At 60.1% G+C, this 15,983-nt stretch overlaps 1 protein-coding gene and 2 long non-coding RNA genes across 4 annotated transcripts in view; 1 reads left to right on the top strand and 2 right to left on the bottom strand.

Annotated features, from left to right (window-relative positions):
* The window catches only part of LOC127464364 (DNA-directed RNA polymerase II subunit RPB1-like), a 42,587-nt gene that overhangs the window by 19,891 nt on the left and 6,713 nt on the right, over positions 1 to 15,983 (top strand). Inside the window, 12 exon segments of the mRNA XM_051774660.1 lie at positions 169 to 372; positions 1,558 to 1,780; positions 3,071 to 3,254; positions 5,097 to 5,268; positions 7,473 to 7,578; positions 8,773 to 8,978; positions 9,874 to 10,098; positions 10,567 to 10,813; positions 11,570 to 11,670; positions 12,841 to 12,945; positions 13,740 to 13,922; positions 15,593 to 15,796. Of these exon segments, the coding sequence (XP_051630620.1) occupies positions 169 to 372; positions 1,558 to 1,780; positions 3,071 to 3,254; positions 5,097 to 5,268; positions 7,473 to 7,578; positions 8,773 to 8,978; positions 9,874 to 10,098; positions 10,567 to 10,813; positions 11,570 to 11,670; positions 12,841 to 12,945; positions 13,740 to 13,922; positions 15,593 to 15,796 (2,160 nt within the window).
* Positions 3,788 to 5,001, bottom strand: LOC127464365 (uncharacterized). The gene is made up of 3 exons (XR_007901321.1): positions 4,834 to 5,001; positions 4,669 to 4,750; positions 3,788 to 4,586 (listed from the first exon to the last, which is right to left on the bottom strand). It is a non-coding gene; the product is annotated as an uncharacterized LOC127464365 (long non-coding RNA).
* Positions 5,217 to 6,265, bottom strand: LOC127464368 (uncharacterized). 2 transcript variants are annotated; one of them, XR_007901323.1, is made up of 3 exons: positions 6,188 to 6,265; positions 5,710 to 5,780; positions 5,217 to 5,328 (listed from the first exon to the last, which is right to left on the bottom strand). It is a non-coding gene; the product is annotated as an uncharacterized LOC127464368 (long non-coding RNA). The 2 variants fall into 2 exon arrangements; XR_007901324.1 differs by lacking the exon at positions 5,217 to 5,328 and adding an exon at positions 5,578 to 5,601.

Raw genomic sequence — 15,983 nt, 5'->3', positions numbered from 1 at the left:
AATGAGCTGGAACCCACCCTGGGACCATCTCAGCCCCTTCCCCTGGGACACTTTGAGGAGCCCTCGGGAATCTCGAGGAGCTTCCAGGAATTCTGAGGAGCTCCCAGGGACTTTGTGGGATTTTGGGGGGCCCTGCTGACCCCGTGGGGTCCCTTTTTGGGGTTCCAGGTGATCGAGAAGGCCCACAACAACGAGCTGGAGCCCACCCCGGGGAACACCCTGCGCCAGACCTTCGAGAACCAGGTGAACCGGATCCTCAACGACGCCCGCGACAAGACCGGCTCCTCCGCCCAGAAATCCCTCTCCGAGTACAACAACTTCAAGTCCATGGTGGTCTCGGGGGCCAAAGGCTCCAAGATCAACATCTCCCAGGTTTGGGGGGCTCCAGGGGGTCTTGGGGGGCTCCCTCAGGGGTTCCAGGAGGATCTCGGGGGGGTTTGGGGTGGTTCTCGTGGGGTTTTTTTGGGATCTTTGGAGCACCGGGAGCTCCAAGATGGACATCTCCCAGCTTTGGGGGGCTCCAGGAGGATCTCAGGAGGGTTTGGGGAGGTTCTTGTGGGGGTTTTTTGGGATTCTTTGGGCACCAGGAGATCCAAGATGGACATCTCCCAGCTTTGGAGGGGCTTGGGGGCGTCCAAGGAAACCCAACCCCGTGGATTCTGGAGCATGTCCATGACCTCCCCAAGGTCTGGGGGTGTCCCTGTGGGATCTGGGATGTCCAGGGTGGTCTCCAAGGAGACCCAACCCCCTGGATTCTGGGGTTCCACATCCTATAGATCCACCCCTGGAGCATCTCCATGACCTCCCCAAGGTCCAGGGCTGTCCCTGTAGGGTTTGGGGTTTCCTGGGATATCCAGGGTGGTGTCCAAGGAGACCCAACCCCCTGGATCCTGGAGCATCTGCATGACCTCCCTGACATCTGGGGGTGTCCCTGTGGGATCTGGGATGTCCAGGGTGGTGTCCAAGGTGACCCAACCCCCTGGATTCTGGGGTTCCACATCCCACAGATCCACTTCTGGAGCATCTCCATGACCTTCCTGAGGTCCAGGGGTGTCCCTGTGGGATCTGGGATGTCCAGGGTGGTGTCCAAGGTGTCCAAGGAGATCCAACCCCCTGGATCCTGGAGCATCTCCGTGACCTCCCCGAGGTCCAGGGGTGTCCCTGTGGGATCTGGGATGTCCAGGGTGGTCTCCAAGGAGACCCAACCCTCTGGATCCTGGAGCATCTCCGTGACCTCCCTGACATCTGGGGGTGTCCCTGTGGGATCTGGGATGTCCAGGGTGGTGTCCAAGGTGACCCAACCCCCTGGATTCTGGGGTTCCACATCCCACAGATCCACTTCTGGAGCATCTCCATGACCTTCCTGAGGTCCAGGGGTGTCCCTGTGGGATCTGGGATGTCCAGGGTGGTCTCCAAGGTGTCCAAGGAGACCCAACCCCCTGGATCCTGGAGCATCTCCGTGACTTCCCCGAGGTCCAGGGGTGTCCCTGTGGGATCTGGGGTGTCCAGGGTGCTCTCCCCGGTGTCCCCACGGTGCCCCCCGGGCTGTGCCCGCAGGTGATCGCGGTGGTGGGGCAGCAGAACGTGGAGGGGAAGCGGATCCCGTTCGGGTTCAAGCACAGGACCCTGCCCCACTTCATCAAGGACGACTACGGCCCCGAGAGCCGCGGCTTCGTGGAGAACTCCTACCTGGCCGGGCTCACCCCCACGGAGTTCTTCTTCCACGCCATGGGGGGCAGGGAGGGGCTCATCGACACCGCCGTGAAGACGGCGGAGACGGGTCAGCACCCCCCGAAACCCACCCCTGGGGACACCAAACCCGCCCCAGAAACCACCCCTGGGGACACCAAACCTGCCCCAGATCCCACCTGGGGAACCCTGGGAATGCCAAACCCTCCACAGGTCCCACCTGGGGAATCCCAAACCTGCCCCAGATCCCTCATGGGGAACCCTGGGAACGCCAAACCCTCCCCAGGTCCCACCCAGGGATCCCAAAATACCAACCAAACCCTCCTCAGATCCCACCTGGGGATCCCTGGGAACACAAAACCCTCCCCAGGTCCCACCCAGGAACCCCAAACCCTCCTCAGATCCCACCTGGGGACCCTCAAACCCTCTCCAGGTCCCTCCAGGGCCCCCAAACCCTCCCCAGATCCCACCCAGGAACCTCAAACCCTCCCCAGATCCCTCCTGGGGACCTCCAATAGCCCCAAACCCTCCCCAGATCCCTCCTGGAGACCCCCAACCCCCTCTCCAGATCCCTCCTGGGGACCTCCAATACCCCCAAACCCTCCCCAGGTCCCTCCTGGGGAACCCCAAACCCTCCCCAGGTCCCTCCAGGGCCCCCAAACCCTCCCCAGGTCCCTCCAATACCCCCAAACCCTCCCCAGATCCCTTCTGGGGACCTCCAATACCCCCAAACCCTCCCCAGATCCCACTCAGGGATCCCTGGGAAACCCAAACCCTCCCCAGATCCCTCCTGGAGCCCCCCAACCCCCCAAACCCTCCCCAGATCCCTCCAGGGGACCTCCAGGACCCCCAAACCCTCCCCAGGTCCCCCCTGGAGCCCCCCAACCCCCTGCCCAGCTGCCCCCTGACCCCCGTGTGGCCCCCCAGACCCCCCAAACCCTCTCCAGGTCCCACCTGGAGCCCCCCAACCCCTCCCCAGCTGCCCCCTGACCCCCGTGTGGCCCCCCAGGCCCCTCAGACCCCTCCACAGGTCCCTCCCGGAGCCCCCCAACCCCCTCCCCAGCTGCCCCCTGACCCCCGTGTGGCCTCCCAGGCCCCCCAAACCCCTCCCCAGGTCCTTCCTGGAGCCCCCCAAACCCTCCTCAGGTCCCTCCTGGAGCCCCCCAACCCCCTCCCCAGCTGCCCCCTGACCCCCGTGTGGCCTCCCAGGCCCCCCAAACCCCTCCCCAGCTCCCTCCTGGAGCCCCCCAACCCCCCAAACCCTCCCCAGGTCCCCCCTGGAGCCCCCCAACCCCCTGCCCAGCTGCCCCCTGACCCCCGTGTGCCCCCCAGACCCCCCAACCCCCTCCCCAGTGCCCCCTGACCCCCGTGTGCCCCCCAGGGTACATCCAGCGGCGGCTGATCAAGTCCATGGAGTCGGTGATGGTGAAGTACGACGCCACCGTCCGCAACTCCATCAACCAGGTGGTGCAGCTGCGCTACGGCGAGGACGGGCTGGCCGGGGAGAGCGTCGAGTTCCAGAACCTGGCCACCCTCAAACCCTCCAACAAGGCCTTCGAGAAGAAGTGAGGGGGGGCTGGGGGGTCCTGGGAGGGTCTAGGGCTCGTTTGGGGGGGTCATTGAGGGGCTCCTGATGAGGGTCGGGGACGGTTTGGGGTCATCAAAGAGCTCCTGCCGAGGGTTGGACCCATCTTGGGGTCATCAAAGAGCTCCTGCTGAGGGTTGGGAACATTTTGGGGTCATTGAGGGGCTCCTGATGAGGGTCGGGGACGGTTTGGGGTCATCAAAGAGCTCCTGCTGAGGGTTGGGGACGTTTTGGGGTCATCAAAGAGCTCCTGCCGAGGGTTGGGGATGTTTTGGGGTCATCAAAGAATTCCTGCCGAGGGTTGGGAATGTTTTGGGGTCATTGAGGGGCTCCTGATGAGGGTCGGGGATGGTTTGGGGTCATCAAAGAGCTCCTGCTGAGGGTTGGGGACGTTTTGGGGTCATCAAAGAGCTCCTGCTGAGGGTTGGGGACGTTTTGGGGTCATCAAAGAGCTCCTGCTGAGGGTTGGGGATGTTCTGGGGTCATCAAAGAATTCCTGCCGAGGGTTGGGGATGTTTTGGGGTCATCAAAGAGCTCCTGCTGAGGGTTGGGAACAATTTGGGGTCATTGAGGGGCTCCTTTGAAGAGTTGGGAACGTTTTTGGGGTCCTCAAATGGCTCCTTCCAAGGGTTGGACCCATCTTGGGGTCATCAAAGAACTCCTGCTGAGGGTTGGGAACATCTTGGGGTCATCAAAGAGCTCCTTCCAAGGGTTGAGAACATCTTTGGGGTCCCCAACCTTCTCCTGCCCAATTTAAAGCACATTTTGGAGTCTCCAACCTTCTCCTGCCCATCTTGCCTCCCATTTTGGTGTCCCCAACCTTCTCCTGCCCAATTTAAAGCACATTCTGGGGTCCCCAACCTTCTCCTGCCCACCCTGGGTCTCATTTTGGGGTCCTGAAGCTTCTCCTGCCCAACTTGGGTCCCTTTTTGTTGTCCCCAACCTTCTCCTACCCACCCTGGGTCCAATTTTGGTGTCCCCAACCTTCTCCTGCCCAATTTAAAGCACATTTTGGGGTCCCCAACCTTCTCCTGCCCACCCTGGGTCCCATTTTGGGGTCCTGAATCTTGTCCTACCTAATTTAAAGCACATTTTGTTGTCCCCAACCTTCTCCTGCCCACCCTGGGTCCCATTTTGTTGTCCCCAACCTTCTCCTGCCCAAATTGGGTCCCATTTTAAGGTCCTGAATCTTCTCCTGCCCATCCTGGCTCCCATTTTGGGGTCTCCAACCTTCTCCTGCCCATCTTGGCTCCCATTTTGGGGTCCCCAACCTTCTCCTGCCCAATTTAAAGCACATTTTGGGGTCCCCAACCTTCTCCTGCCCATCCTGGGTCCCATTTTGGAGTCTCCAACCTTCTCCTGCCCAACTTGGGTCCCTTTTTGTTGTCCCCAACCTTCTCCTGCCCAATTTAAAGCACATTTTGGGGTCCCCAACCTTCTCCTGCCCACCCTGGGTCCCATTTTGTTGTCCCCAACCTTCTCCTGCCCACCCTGGGGTCCCATTTTGGGGTCCTGAATCTTGTCCTACCTAATTTAAAGCACATTTTGTTGTCCCCAACCTTCTCCTGCCCACCCTGGGTCCCATTTTGTTGTCCCCAACCTTCTCCTGCCCAAATTGGGTCCCATTTTAAGGTCCTGAATCTTCTCCTGCCCATCCTGGCTCCCATTTTGGGGTCTCCAACCTTCTCCTGCCCATCTTGGCTCCCATTTTGGGGTCCCCAACCTTCTCCTGCCCAACTTAAGCACATTTTGGTGTCCCCAACCTTCTCCTGCCCTTGCTGGGTCCCGTTCTGGGTTCCCTGAGCCCCGAAACGCCCCCCAGGTTCAAGTTCGACTACACGAACGAGCGGGCGCTGCGCCGGACGCTGCAGGAGGAGCTGGTCAAGGACATCCTGTCCAACGCCCACATCCAGAACGAGCTGGAGCGGGAATTCGACCGCATGCGCGAGGACAGGGAGGTGCTCAGGGTCATCTTCCCCACCGGGGACAGCAAGGTGAGCCCGGAAACCCCCCGAGCCCGCCCGGAACCGGGGCAGGGCACCGAGGGACCTGACCTGAAATTGGAACCAAAACCGGGACAGGGCACCGAGAGACCTGACCCGAAATTGGAACCAAAACCCAAAATCTGACCCAGAACCGGGCAGGGCACCGAGGGACCTGACCCAAAAACCAAAATTGGAACCAAAACCGGGCAGGGCACCGAGGGACCTGACCTGAAATTGGAACCAAAACCCAAAATCTGACCCAGAACCGGGCAGGGCACCGAGGGACCTGACCTGAAACCCAAAATTGGAACCAGAACCGGGCAGGGCACTGAGAGACCTGACCTGAAATTGGAACCAAAACCGGGACAGGGCACCGAGAGACCTGACCTGAAATTGGAACTAAAACCCAAAATCTGACCCAAAACCGGGCAGGGCACCGAGAGACCTGACCTGAAACCCAAAATCCAAATCAAACCCCAAAATCTGACCCAAAACCCGGGCAGGGCACCGAGAGACCTGACCTGACCCCCAAAATCTGACCCAGAACCGGGCAGGGCACCGAGAGACCTGACCTGACCCCCAAAATCTGACCCCGAACCGGGCAGGGCACCGAGAGACCTGACCTGAAATTGGAACTAAAACCCAAAATTGGAACCAAACCCCGAAATCCAACCCAAAATCTGACCCAGAACCGGGACAGGGCACCGAGAGACCTGACCTGAAACCCAAAATTGGAACCAAAACCGGGCAGGGCACCGAGAGTCCTGACCCAAAAACCAAAATCTGACCCGAAACTGGGCAGGGCACCGAGAGACCTGACCTGAAATTGGAACTAAAACCCAAAATCTGACCCAAAACCAGGCAGGGCACCGAGGGACCTGACCTGAAATTGGAACCAAAACCGGGACAGGGCACCGAGAGACCTGACCCGAAATTGGAACCAAAACCCAAAATCTGACCCAGAACCGGGCAGGGCACCGAGAGACCTGACCTGAAACCCAAAATCTGACCCAGAACCGGGCAGGGCACCGAGGGACCTGACCCAAAAACCAAAATTGGAACCAAAACTGGGCAGGGCACCGAGAGACCTGACCTGAAATTGGAACTAAAACCCAAAATTGGAACCAAACCCCGAAATCCAACCCAAAATCTGACCCAGAACCGGGACAGGGCACCGAGAGACCTGACCTGAAACCCAAAATTGGAACCAAAACCGGGCAGGGCACCGAGAGTCCTGACCCAAAAACCAAAATCTGACCCGAAACTGGGCAGGGCACCGAGAGACCTGACCTGAAATTGGAACCAAACCCCGAAATCTGACCCAAAATCCAGATCAAACCCCAAAACCCAGCCCAAAATCTGACCCAAAACCCAACCAGGGCACCTCGAGACCTGACTCAAAACCCAAAATTGGAACCAAAACCCAAAATCTGACCCAAAACCCAAAATCCAACTCAAAACCCCATAAATTCAACCCGAAATCCAACCCAAACCCCAAAATCCAACCCAAACCCCAAAACCTGCCCCAAACCCCAAAATCCAACCCAAAACCCCCTGGGACACCTCAAAATCCAACCAGGGCACCTCAAAACCTGACCCAAACCCCCAAAATATAACCCAAAACCTGACCCAAACCCCCAAAATCCAACCCAAAACCCATCCCTGACCTGCCCTGACCCCTAATTTTTGATACCCAGCCCCCAGTTTTTGATACCCATCCCCATATTTTGATGCCCTGACCCCAAATTTTTATACCCTGACCTCATTTTTGATGCCCAGTCCCCCAATTTTGATACCCAGTCCCCCAATTTTGATACCCAGACCCCAATTTTTGATGCCCTCACCCCAAATTTTGATGCCCTGACCCCCAATTTTGATGCCCTGACCCCAAATTTTTATACCCTGACCTCGTTTTTGATGCCCAGTCCCCCAATTTTGATACCCAGACCCCAAATTTTGATGCCCTGACCCCAATTTTTGATACCCAGTCCCCAAATTCTGACCCCCAATTTTGATGCCCTCTCCCCAAATTTTGATGCCCTCACCCCCAATTTTGATACCCTGACCCCAATTTTGATGCCCTGACCCCAATATTTGATGCCCAGTCCCCAAATTTTGATGCCCAGTCCCCAATTTTTGATGCCCTGATCCCAAATTCTGACACCCTGACCCTGTTTTCGGGTCGCTGACCCCCCGTTTCGGGGTCCCCCCAGGTGGTTCTGCCCTGTAACCTGCTCAGGATGATCTGGAACGCTCAGAAGATTTTCCACATCAACTCCCGCCTGCCCTCGGACCTGCACCCCGTCAAGGTGGTGGAGGGTGAGTGGGGGGACCCCAAACTGGGGGGGTCTGGGGGGATTTGGGGGGTTTGGAGATCCCAGAGCCAATGGTAATCCCTGGATTTTTGGGGGGGGGGGTTATGGGGGGATTGGAGCCCCCCAGGAAGGTTCTGGAGGTTCTGGAGGAGGTTCAGGAGGTTCTTTGGGACCCCAGGAATGGTCTGGAGGTTCTTGAGAAGGTTCTGGAGGTTTGTTGGGACCCCAGGAAGGGTCTGGATGTTCCTGAGGAGGCCAAGAAGGTTCAGGAGGTTCTTTGGGACCCCAGGAAGGGTCTGGAGGTTCTTGAGAAGGTTCTGGAGGTTCTTGAGGTGGTTCAGGAGGTTCTTTGGGACCCCAGGAAGGTTCTGGAGGTTCTTGAAGAGACCAAGAAGGTTCAGGAGGTTCTTTGGGACCCCAGGAAGGGTCTGGAGGATCTTGAGCCCCCCCAGGAATCCCCAATGGGTTTGTGAGACCCCAGGAAGGTTCTGGAGGAGGTTATGGAAGTTCAGGAGATAATTGAGGAGGCCAAGAAGGTTCTGGAGGTTCTGGAGGAGTCCAAGAAGGTTCTTGAGGAGTCCAGGAAGGTCCTAGAGGTTTTTGAGGAGGTTCTGAAGGTTCTCAGGCTCCCCAGGAAGGTTCTGGAGGTTCTTGAGGAGGTTCTGAAGGGTCTTGATCCTCCAGGAAGGTTCTGGAGGATCTTGAGGAGGTTCTGAAGGGTCTTGATCCTCCAGGAAGGTTCTGGAGGTTCTTGAGGAGGTTTGAAGGATCTTGAGGAGGTTCTGAAAGATCTTGATCCTCCAGGAAGGCTCTGGATGTTCTCGAGGAGATTCTGGAGGATCTTGAGAAGGTTTTGAAGGATCTTGATCCTCCAGGAAGGTTCTGGAGGTTCTTGAGGAGGTTCTGGAGGATCTTGAGGAGGTTTTGAAGGATCTTGACCCTCCAGGAAGGCTCTGGATATTCTTGAGAAGGTTCTGAAGGATCTTGATCCTCCAGGAAGCCTCTGGAGGTTCTCGAGGAGGTTCTGAAGGATCTTGACCCTCCAGGAAGGCTCTGGATGTTCTTGAGGAGTCCAGGAAGGCTCTGGATGTTCTCGAGGAGTCCAGGAAAGCTCTGGATGTTCTCGAGGAGGTTCTCCAGCCCCCCAGGGAGACTCTGGAGCCCCCAAGCCCCCCCTTTAACGCCGTGTCCCCCCCAGGGGTGAAGGAGCTGAGCCGTAAGCTGGTGATCGTGAACGGGGAGGACCCCCTGAGCCGGCAGGCGCAGGAGAACGCCACGCTGCTCTTCAACATCCACCTGCGCTCCACCCTCTGCAGCCGCCGCATGGTCGAGGAGTTCCGGCTCAGCGGGGAGGCCTTCGAGTGGCTGCTGGGCGAGATCGAGTCCAAGTTCAACCAGGCCATCGTGAGTGAGGGGTTGGGGGGGATTCAGGGGGTTTTGGGGGGGTTTGGGGGCACAACTGGGGGGTTTGGGGGGGATTTGGGGGCACAGCTGGGGGGTTTGGGGGCCTTCGAGTGGCTGCTGGGCGAGATCGAGTCCAAGTTCAACCAGGCCATCGTGAGTGAAGGGTTTGGGGGGGTTTGGGGGGGGCTTGAGGGATTTGGGGGCACATCTGGGGGGTTTAGGGGCCTTCGAGTGGCTGCTGGGCGAGATCGAGTCCAAGTTCAACCAGGCCATCGTGAGTGAGGGGTTTGGGGGCTTTGGAGGGTTTGGGGGCACATCTGGGGGTTTGGGGGGGATTGGGGTCACATCTGGGGGGTTTGGGGTCACATCTGGGGGGTTTGGGGGCCTTCGAGTGGCTGCTGGGGGAGATCGAGTCCAAGTTCAACCAGGCCATTGTCAGTGGGGGTTTGGGGTCATATCTGGGGGTTTAGGGTCAGATCTAGGGGGTTTGGGGGGGATTTGGGGGGTTTGGGGTCACATCTGAGGGGCTTGGGGGGATTTGAGGTTTTAGGACCAGATTTGGGGTGTCTTTGACTTTATCCTTGAAACCACATCTGAGGGGGGTTTTGGTTCCACCTCAGGGCTGGTTTTGGGGTCAGGACTAAGGTTTTAGGACCAGATTTGGGGTGTGTTTGACTTTATCCTTGAAGCCACATCTCAGGGGGTTTGGAGCCACATCTGAGAGGGGTTTGAACCCACATCTCAGGGGGGTTTGGAGCCACATCTCAGGGGGGTTTAACCCACATCTCAGGGGGTTTGGAGCCACATCTCAGGGGCGTTTAACCCACATCTCAGGGGGTTTGGCTCCATCCCAGGGCTGGTTCTGGGGCCCCCCTGACCCCCCGTGTCCCCCCAGGCTCACCCCGGGGAGATGGTGGGCGCCCTGGCCGCGCAGTCTCTGGGGGAACCGGCCACGCAGATGACCCTGAACACCTTCCACTACGCGGGGGTGTCGGCCAAGAACGTCACCCTGGGCGTGCCCCGCCTCAAGGAGCTCATCAACATCTCCAAGAAGCCCAAGACGCCGTCGCTCACCGTGTTCCTGCTGGGCCAGAGCGCCCGCGACGCAGAGAGGGCCAAGGTGGGATGAGGATGGGATGGGCACGGGGATGGGATGGGGACAGTCTGGGGACAGCCTGGGGGTGGGGACAACCTGGGAGATACCCAGGACATCCCGTGCCCCCTGGAGCACACCATGTCCCATGTCCATGTCCCATGTGTCCACGTCCATGTCCCATGTCCATGTCCTGATGTCCCCTGCTGTCCCCCCAGAACATCCTGTGTTGCCTGGAGCACACCATGTCCCATATCCATGTCCCATGTCCCATATCCACGTCCCATGTCCCATATCCATGTCCCATGTCCCATATCCATGTCCCATGTCCCATATCCATGTCCCATGTCCCCATATCCATGTCCTGATGTCCCCATGTCCTGCTGTCCCCCCAGGACATCCTGTGCCGCCTGGAGCACACCATGTCCCATATCCCTGTCCCATGTCCCATATCCCTGTCCCATGTCCCATATCCATGTCCCCATGTCCCCCCAGGACATCCTGTGCCGCCTGGAGCACACGACGCTGCGCAAGGTGACGGCCAACACCGCCATCTACTACGACCCCAACCCTCAGAGCACGGTGGTGGCCGAGGACCAGGAGTGGGTCAACGTCTACTACGAGATGCCCGACTTCGACGTGAGCCGCATCTCGCCCTGGCTGCTGCGCGTCGAGCTCGACCGCAAGCACATGACGGACCGCAAGCTCACCATGGAGCAGATCGCCGAGAAGATCAACGCCGGTGGGCCTGGGGGGGCTTCAAAGGGGTCTGGGGGGCTTCAGGGGGGTCCTGGGGGAGAATGGAGGGGATTTGAGGGGTGTTCAGGGGGTTCTGAGGAGCCTCAGGGGATTCTGGAGGAGCTTTGGGGTGACCGAGATGAACCTTGAGGGCATCTGGGGAGCTTTGGCACGTCCTGGTTGATCCTGGGTGGTCTCTGAGGGGTCCTGGTTGATCCTGGGTGGTCTCTGGTTGATCCTGGGTGGTCTCTGAGGGGTCCTGGTTGATCCTGGGTGGTCTCTGAGGGGTCCTGATTGATCCTGGATAGTCTCTGGTTGATCCTGGTTGATCCTGGATAGTCTCTGGTTGATCCTGGTTGATCCTGGATGGTCTCTGGTTGATCCTGGATGGTCTCTGAGGGGTTCTGGGTGGTCTCTGAGGGGTCCTGGTTGATCCTGGGTGGTCTCTGAGGGGTCCTGGTTGATCCTGGGTGGTCTCTGGTTGATCCTGGGTGGTCTCTGGGTGGTTCTGGTTGATCCTGGGTGGTCTCTGAGGGGTCCTGGTTGATCCTGGTTGATCCTGGATGGTCTCTGATTGATCCTGGGTGGTCTCTGGGTGGTTCTGGTTGATCCTGGGTGGTCTCTGGTTGATCCTGGGTGGTCTCTGAGGGGTCCTGGTTGATCCTGGGTGGTCTCTGGGTGGTCCTGGTTGATCCTGGAGCTCTGCTGGGTGCCCTGAGCCTGGGGGTGACCCACTGACCCCCCCTGTGTCCCCCCCCAGGCTTTGGGGACGACCTGAACTGCATCTTCAACGACGACAACGCGGAGAAGTTGGTGCTGCGCATCCGCATCATGAACAGCGACGAGAACAAGATGCAGGAGGTGGCCTGGGGGGCATCTGGGGGGCCTTCAGGGGGTCCTGGGAGGGCCTGGAGGGGCTTTGGGGAGTTCTGAGGGACCTTCAGGGGGTCCTAGGGGAGCCTAGAGGGGCTTTGGGGGGTCCTGAGGAGCTTGGGGAATATCTTGGGTGAGCTTTGAAGGCATCTGAGGGACCTTCAGGGGGTCCTGGGAAAGCCTTGAGGGCGTCTCAGGGATCTTGAGGGGGTCCTGGGAGAACCTGGAGGGGCTTTGGGGGGTCCTGAGGGGCCTTCAGGGGGTCCTGGGTGAGAATGGAGAGGCTTTGGGGGGTTCTGAGGGGCCTTCAGGGGGTCCTGGGTGAGAATGGAGGGGCTTTGGGGGGTCCTGAGGAGCTTCTGGGTGTCTTGGGAGAACCTGGAGGGGCTTTGGGGGGTTCTGAGGGGCCTTCAGGGGGTCCTGGGAGAGCCTGGAGGGGCTTTGCGGGGTTCTGAGGAGCTTCTGGGAGTCCTGGATCACCCTTGAGGATGTTTGGGGGTTCCTGGGTGACCCTTGAAGGCATCTGAGGAGCTTTTTTGGGGTCCTGGGTGACCCTTGAGGATGTTTGGATGGTCCTGGGTGAGCCTTGAGGGCATCTGAAGAGCTTTTTGGGGATCCTGGGTGAGCCCTGAGGGCATCTGAGGAGCTTTTTGGGGGTCCTGGGTGACCCTTGAGGGCATCTGAGGAGCTTTTTTGGGGTCCTGGGTGACCCTTGAGGGTGTTTGGGGGGTCCTGGGTGACCCTTGAGGGTGTTTGGATGGTCCTGGGTGACCCTTGAGGGTGTTTGGGGGGTCCTGGGTGACCCTTGAGGGTGTTTGGGGATCCTGGGTGACCCTTGAGAGTGTTTGGGGGGTCCTGGGTGACCCTTGAGGGCATCTGAGGAGCTTTTTGGGGTCCTGGGTGACCCTTAAGGGTGTTTGGATGGTCCTGGGTGAGCCCTGAGGGTGTTTGGGGGGTCCTGGGTGACCCTTGAGGGTGTTTGGATGGTCCTGGGTGACCCTTGAGGGCATCTGAGGAGCTTTTTGGGGTCCCGTGATGGGGTGAGTTTGGGCACCCATGGGTGGGAGGGTGACACAGGGTGGGCTGGGGTGACACAGGGTGGTCTGGGGGTCACCTGTGGGTGGTCTGGGGGTGACCCCCGTGCCCCCCCGTGCCCAGGAGGAGGAGGTGGTGGATAAGATGGACGACGACGTGTTCCTGCGCTGCATCGAGTCCAACATGCTCACGGACATGACCCTGCAGGGCATCGAGCAGATCAGCAAGGTGGGGGCACCTGGGGGGGCTGGGAGGGGTGGGGGGGTCCCCAGAGGCACCTGGGGGGCTCCAGGAAGGGGTGGAGGAGATCCAGGAGCACCTGGAGGGGTCCAGGAGGGTCCCAAAGGGAACCTGGGGGACTCCGGGAGAGTCTCCAGGAGCAGCTGGAGGGGTCTAGGAAGGGTTGGAGGGTCTCCAGGAGTACCTGGAGGGGTCCAGGAAGGGGTGGGGGGTCCCCAGGGGTACCTGGAGGGGTCCAGGAGAGTGTGGAGGGTCTTCAGGGGCACCTGGAGGGGTCCAGGAAGGGGTGGAGGGTCTCCAGGAGTACCTGGAGGGACCCCAGGGGTACCTGGAGGGGCCCAGGAAGGGGATGGAGGGTCTCCAGGAGTACCTGGAGGGTCCCCAGGGGTACCTGGAGGGCTCCAGGAAGGGGTAAGGGGTCTCCAGGAGCACCTGGAGGGCTCCAGGAAGGGATGGAGGGTCTCCAGGTAGAGCTTGAGGAGCACCCAGAGCTCTCCTTGGAGACCTCGAGGAGGTTCCAGGAGACCTTTAAGACCCCCCAAACACCCCTGCCCACCCCAGCAGCCCCCCCGGGTGCCCCTGACCCCCCTTTTACCCCCCCCAGGTGCTCAGGTAACACCCAAGGGTGCTTGGGGGGCTCCAGGTAGAGCTCAAGGAGCACCCAGAGCTCTCCTTGGAGACCTCGAGGAGGTTCCAGGAGACCTTTAGGACCCCCCAAACACCCCTGCCCACCCCAGCAGCCCCCCTGGGTGCCCCTGACCCCCCCTTTACCCCCCCCCCAGGTGTACATGCACCTGCCCCAGACGGACAACAAGAAGAAGATCATCATCACCGAGGACGGGGAGTTCAAGGCGCTCCAGGAGTGGATCCTGGAGACGGACGGCGTGAGCCTCATGAGGGTCCTGAGCGAGAAGGACGTGGACCCCGTGAGGACAACGTCCAATGACATCGTGGAGATCTTCACCGTGAGTCACCTGCGCTGGGGGGCACCTGGGGGACATCTGGGGACACACCTGGGGACACCTGGGGATACCTGGGGGCTGAGGGACACACCTGGGGGACATCTGGGGACACACCTGGGGACACCTGGGGGCTGAGGGACACACCTGGGGACACACCTGGGGGCATCTGGGGACACACCTGGGGACACCTGGGGGCATCTGGGGACACCTGGGGACACCTGGGGACACACCTGGGGGCTGAGGGACACACCTGAGGACACCTGGGGGCTGAGGGACACACCTGGGGACACCTGGGGACACCTGGGGGCTGAGGGACACACCTGGGGATACCTGGGGGCATCTGGGGACACCTGGGGGCTGAGGGACACACCTGGGGACACCGGGGGGCATCTGGGGACACCTGGGGACATCTGAGGGCTGAGGGACACACCTGGGGACACCTGGGGACATCTGGGGGCTGAGGGACACACCTGGGGACACACCTGGGGACATCTGGGGGCTGAGGGACACACCTGGGGACATCTGGGGGCTGAGGGACACACCTGGGGACACACCTGGGGACATCTGGGGGCTGAGGGACACACCTGGGGACACCTGGGGGCTGAGGGACACACCTGGGGGACACCTGGAGATATCTGGGGACACCTGGGAAGGGGTTTGAGGGATATCTGGGGCCTCATCGTGGAGATCTTCACCGTGAGTCACCTGGGCTGGGGGGGACACCTGGGGACACACCTGGGCTGGGGTTTGAGGGACACACCTGGGGACACCTGGGGACACCTGGGAGGGGGTTTGAGGGACCTCTGGGTCCCGAAGGTTCCTGCACCCCTGGATCTCAGGATCCTGGACACTGGGGTCCTGGATTGGTGGGATTCCTGGACCCCTGGATCTCAGGGATCTTGGATATCTGGATCTCAGGGATCCTGCACCCCCGGGCCCTGGGTTGGGGAGGTTCCTGCATCCCTGGATGTCAGGGATCTTGGATCTCTGGATCTCAGGGATCCTGGGCACCCAGATCCGTGAATGGTGGCATTCCTGGATCTCTGGATTCTTGGGTGGTGGGATTTTTGGACCCCTGGATCTCAGGGGTCCTGGACACCCAGATCCTTGAGTGGTGGGATTCCTGGACCCCTGGATCTCAGGGATCTTGGATATCTGGATCTCAGGGATCTTGGATACCTGGATCTCAGGGATTCCTGCACCCCCAGGCCCTGGGTTGGTGGCATTCCTGGACTCCTGAATCCTTGGGTGATGGGATTCCTGGACCCCTGGATCTCAGGGATCTTGGATATCTGGATCTCAGGGATCCTGCACACCCGGGCCCTTGGGTGGTGGCATTCCTGGATCCTTGGATCTCAGGGATCCTGCACCCCCAGGCTCTGGGTTGGTGGCATTCCTGGACCCCTGGATCTCAGGGATCTTGGATATCTGGATCTCAGGGATCCTGCACACCCGGGCCCTGGGTTGGTGGGATTCCTGGATCCTTGGATCTCAGGGGTCCTGGACACCCAGATCCTTGAGTGGTGGGATTCCTGGACCCCTGGATCTCAGGGATTCCTGCCCCCCTGTGTGTGTGTGTGTCCCATACCCCCGGACTGGCATGGGTGTGCCCCCCTGTGATCCGTGCCCCCCTCTGATCCTGCCCCCCTCCCGATCCGTGCCGGTGCCGGCAGGTTCTGGGCATCGAGGCGGTGCGGAAGGCTCTGGAGCGGGAGCTCTACCACGTCATCTCCTTCGACGGCTCCTACGTCAACTACCGGCACCTGGCGCTGCTCTGCGACACCATGACCTCCCGCGGGCACCTGATGGCCATCACCCGGCACGGCGTCAACCGCCAGGACACCGGGCCACTCATGAAGTGCTCCTTCGAGGAGACGGTGGGGATGGGACTGGGGATGGGATTGGGGATGGGATTGGGGCTGGGAATGGGGCTGGGAACACCTGATGGCCATCACCCGGCACGGCGTCAACCGCCAGGACGCCGGGCCCCTCATGGAGTGCTCCTTCGGGAATGAGTTTGGGAATGGGGCTGGGAATGGGATTGGGAATGGGATTGGGAATGGG

The sequence above is a fragment of the Manacus candei genome, unplaced genomic scaffold (genome assembly GCF_025592945.1).
Source record: "Manacus candei isolate 608988 ecotype Guabito, Panama unplaced genomic scaffold, ASM2559294v1 h1tg000213l, whole genome shotgun sequence".
Lineage (NCBI taxonomy): Eukaryota > Metazoa > Chordata > Aves > Passeriformes > Pipridae > Manacus > Manacus candei.
The sequence above is the reverse complement of the archived record's forward strand: the minus strand, read 5'-3'. Positions and strand labels throughout refer to the sequence as shown.